This window comes from Rhagoletis zephyria, unplaced genomic scaffold (assembly GCF_001687245.7).
Source record: "Rhagoletis zephyria isolate East Lansing unplaced genomic scaffold, Rhagoletis_zephyria_1.1 Rzeph_scaffold_05275, whole genome shotgun sequence".
NCBI lineage: Eukaryota > Metazoa > Arthropoda > Insecta > Diptera > Tephritidae > Rhagoletis > Rhagoletis zephyria.
In genome coordinates, this window is record NW_016162358.1 from 1 (window position 1) to 1,510 (window position 1,510).

Genomic DNA, 1,510 nt, shown 5'->3' on the forward strand with positions numbered 1-1,510 from the left:
TCGGGCCCATTTAACATCCCTTGTGAATATCTGACGCGCTCGAGTAAATCCATGTAACTGTTTTTTTTTTTACAGTTTTGGAAGCCTGTAGATCCTCTACCCACCGCTTCCTTTTTTCTTCCCATCATATCATCTTCAAAATCCAATAGGTCAAAATGACGCTCGAGTAAATCCCGATTTAGCATCGTGGGCTCCCCTACTATTAATTAGCTGACCACAAGTGTTCATAGGATACTCAAAGATAAAAAATGTTCTCACGAGAAGTGGATCAAAATGCCAAAAAAACGCGCTAAGAGAATCATAGACAGCTTTTAGGTAGCACCGAAACCAACCAACCAATAGTGTAAAATCCTTGACCATCGCCCTTGAAATAAATAATAATGAAAAATGACACTGAAGATGGCACAACGCCGAAACCGTTCGTTCCAAAATTAATCTTGAAATAAATCTTAGAGTTTTGGATGTATTACATTTAAGAATCTTAGAATCTTGGGAATAATTTAATACTTTCTTGTGCCAGTGGAGGATTTGCCCCTCCATTACCATACATATCCCTTTTTCGACTGGGTGTTTACCCCCCCGCGAACTCAGGAATCTTTTGCAGTGCATAATTAAAGCACAAATAAATACCTAAATTATCAAACTGAGGACAGTCCCTGTGATTTTGGCGTCAACTATATTCAGCTTATGGACTGATCACTACGTATATACATACATACATACATATGTAGTTGCATATTGTTTTGTTTCTGTATTTGTTGTGAGCAAATATCGGACTCCTGTCTACGCTAGCCGGACAATGACGGATTTATGTAGATACATACTATGTGTGTATGTACATATATGACATAGTACATACGCTCAAATGTGTGCTGAAAATACATACATATATATGTATATATATATATATATACTTATATATTTCTGACCAGTGAATGAATATGCTGAGAAGAGATCGCTCAGTTTTAAATAAAATATTGAAACGTTCGGACGTGGTTTTTTTGACGTTCCTCGTCGTTAGAATAACAAAATACATACATACATATTTATATATCAGTACCGGCGATTCAACAAGACCGGCGCACAACTTTATATGTACTTCCGCTAGTGATAGTAAATCTCGAACTGAGAAGAAAAATAAAAAACGAATATCAAAGTAACTAAATGCATACATACTTATGTATTTATGTCCATATGTAGTATGCGGCAGCTTGAGACAGCCGGAACAAGCTCTCAGCGACAAAAATATTTATTTCTTTGGTTACTTTAATTGCAACATTGTTAATCAGCAAATAAATGGACTGAATGGACAACAAAAGCTATGTATAGCTTGTGCATAAGTGAATTAAATTGAATCATGTTCAAGTCCGGTGAATTATAAATTGAATTAAATGAATTGTCTGGATCTTCAGCAGGAGTGACTTTCACAGATGGATGGTATTTTCAAATGCTAATCGTTTAGTTGAAATAGGGGTCGGGTCGCACAAACCTAACTAAATATAGCGTTCTT

The 1,510-nt window shown here is 35.9% G+C and overlaps 1 protein-coding gene across 3 annotated transcripts in view; it reads left to right on the forward strand.

Moving 5' to 3' along the window:
• Positions 1-976: 976 nt before the first annotated feature.
• Positions 977-1,510, forward strand: part of LOC108371863 (protein eiger-like) — a 17,985-nt gene continuing 17,451 nt past the window's right edge. Inside the window, exons 1-2 of one of the 3 annotated variants that reach the window (XM_017627472.1) lie at positions 977-1,156; positions 1,290-1,437. In XM_017627472.1, the coding sequence (XP_017482961.1) occupies positions 1,435-1,437 (3 nt within the window). In that variant the 5' untranslated portion in view covers positions 977-1,156; positions 1,290-1,434. The remainder of the gene's footprint in view (positions 1,157-1,289; positions 1,438-1,510) is intronic. The other 2 variants (XM_017627473.1, XM_017627474.1) reach the window with 2 other exon arrangements.